This window comes from Triticum aestivum, chromosome 5B (assembly GCF_018294505.1).
Source record: "Triticum aestivum cultivar Chinese Spring chromosome 5B, IWGSC CS RefSeq v2.1, whole genome shotgun sequence".
Classification (NCBI taxonomy): Eukaryota; Viridiplantae; Streptophyta; class Magnoliopsida; order Poales; family Poaceae; genus Triticum; species Triticum aestivum.
In genome coordinates, this window is record NC_057807.1 from 421,400,062 (window position 1) to 421,401,533 (window position 1,472).

At 49.7% G+C, this 1,472-nt stretch overlaps 1 protein-coding gene across 1 annotated transcript; it reads left to right on the forward strand.

Moving 5' to 3' along the window:
* The first annotated feature begins 339 nt into the window (after nucleotides 1-339).
* On the forward strand, nucleotides 340-941 carry LOC123116281 (polcalcin Ole e 3-like). The gene has a single exon (XM_044537262.1). It carries the CDS (start codon nucleotides 374-376, stop codon nucleotides 683-685), a length of 312 nt encoding a protein of 103 aa, XP_044393197.1. The 5' UTR covers nucleotides 340-373; the 3' UTR covers nucleotides 686-941.
* Nucleotides 942-1,472: the final 531 nt, after the last annotated feature.

Consider the following 1,472-nt stretch of genomic DNA (forward strand, 5'->3'; position numbering starts at 1 on the left):
GTTCATTTATATGGTCTAGCAATATTATTCCAACCGATTTCGTATACGTACATATATTCTTCGTTCCACTAATTCTCGAGATGGTTATCTGTCTGCGTCCGTTATTTACTTGCACAACAAAATCATTTGGGTGTGTCAGTAATGTACTGTAAACTCTCCGTGTTTTAATCCGAATCGGAATTTAGAGGGGGTGTCAGGCATTAGATAGATAGGGACGCATATGTCCATCTCGTCACATCCATGTCTATTATTTCTTCCCACGGATTCGTGGAGCCAGGCCGCGGATATATAAGCGCCACCAAGGCAATGCAGAGAGGCTCACCCACTCGGTCCGACACATATTAAGTGAAAGCACATTCGTAGTTTGGCGCCAATGTCACTTCTGCACTGCTTCCTGAAGCCCTCCAGGATGAGCCTGCAGCGGTGCGTCGCCGGCGACGACATGACGGCGGACGAGTTCAAGGAGTGGATCCGGCGGTTCGACGCGGACCAGGACGGGCGCATCAGCCGCGACGAGCTGCGGCGCGCCATGCGGGCGCTGCGCGTGCGGTTCACGCGGCGGAGGAGCAGGAGCGGCATCAGCTACGCCGACGCCGACGGCGACGGGTACATCGACGACAGCGAGATCGACGGCCTCGTCGAGTTCGCGCGGACCAGCCTCGGCCTCCGGATCGTCGCCTGCTAGAAACGGAGCAGATCGACTACTACAGGCCAGTACGTAGCTACGTCTACGTACTCGATCTACCTGATGGCGCGCACGAGATGACCGTTGTATGTAACTGGAATAAGGTCATCTCAGATGCGAAAAGTGAACCTTATGTTCTCTGACTTCTTTTCATTTTCTCTCTAGCTGCAGCCCGTGCACTGAAATAATAGAAGGTGCATGCCTGGCTTAGCGCAAGTAAGGGGTAGTGTTGTATGTAGTACTCGCTTTATGCAATCGCCTGCATGGAATAATATATGTATGTTGATCTAATGATGCCTGGCTTAGCGCAAGTAAGGAGTTGTTTTCTTCCGTCAATTTACAGTATATTTTGTCCACTGGCAGAAAAAAAGGAGCAGGGTGTTTTGGAGGCCCAGCCCCATGGAGGCCATAATTTTGGAAAATTCAAACCTCGAACTTTTCAGTTCCAATAAATTCTGAAAAATGCACAGCCCCAGATCGGGAGTATCTTTCATTGTTAGGGTTTCTCGTGCCCCCGCCGCCGTCTGAGAAATTTAGGTCCCCTCGCCTCCGGCTGCCATCTTGACGCTGAGAGGTGGGGGGACCTCGAATCTTCAAGACCTCTATGTCCTTCGTCATCGTCTACTGATCATTATAGTTTTGTGAGAATAAATTTCCTCATGCTCTTTTGACGGTGCCATGAGATTAGAGAGTTGTCTGTCCTTGCAGATCCGATTATTCAAATCTGATGAATTTATGTTGTTGTGTCAAACCTTTTTTGTTGGACTGATTCTCGTGGAGGTGAATT

What these genes read in the sequence shown, in the direction of transcription:
- LOC123116281 (XM_044537262.1), top strand. Translation starts at nt 374, where the DNA reads ATGTCACTTCTGCACTGCTTCCTGAAGCCCTCCAGGATGAGCCTGCAG.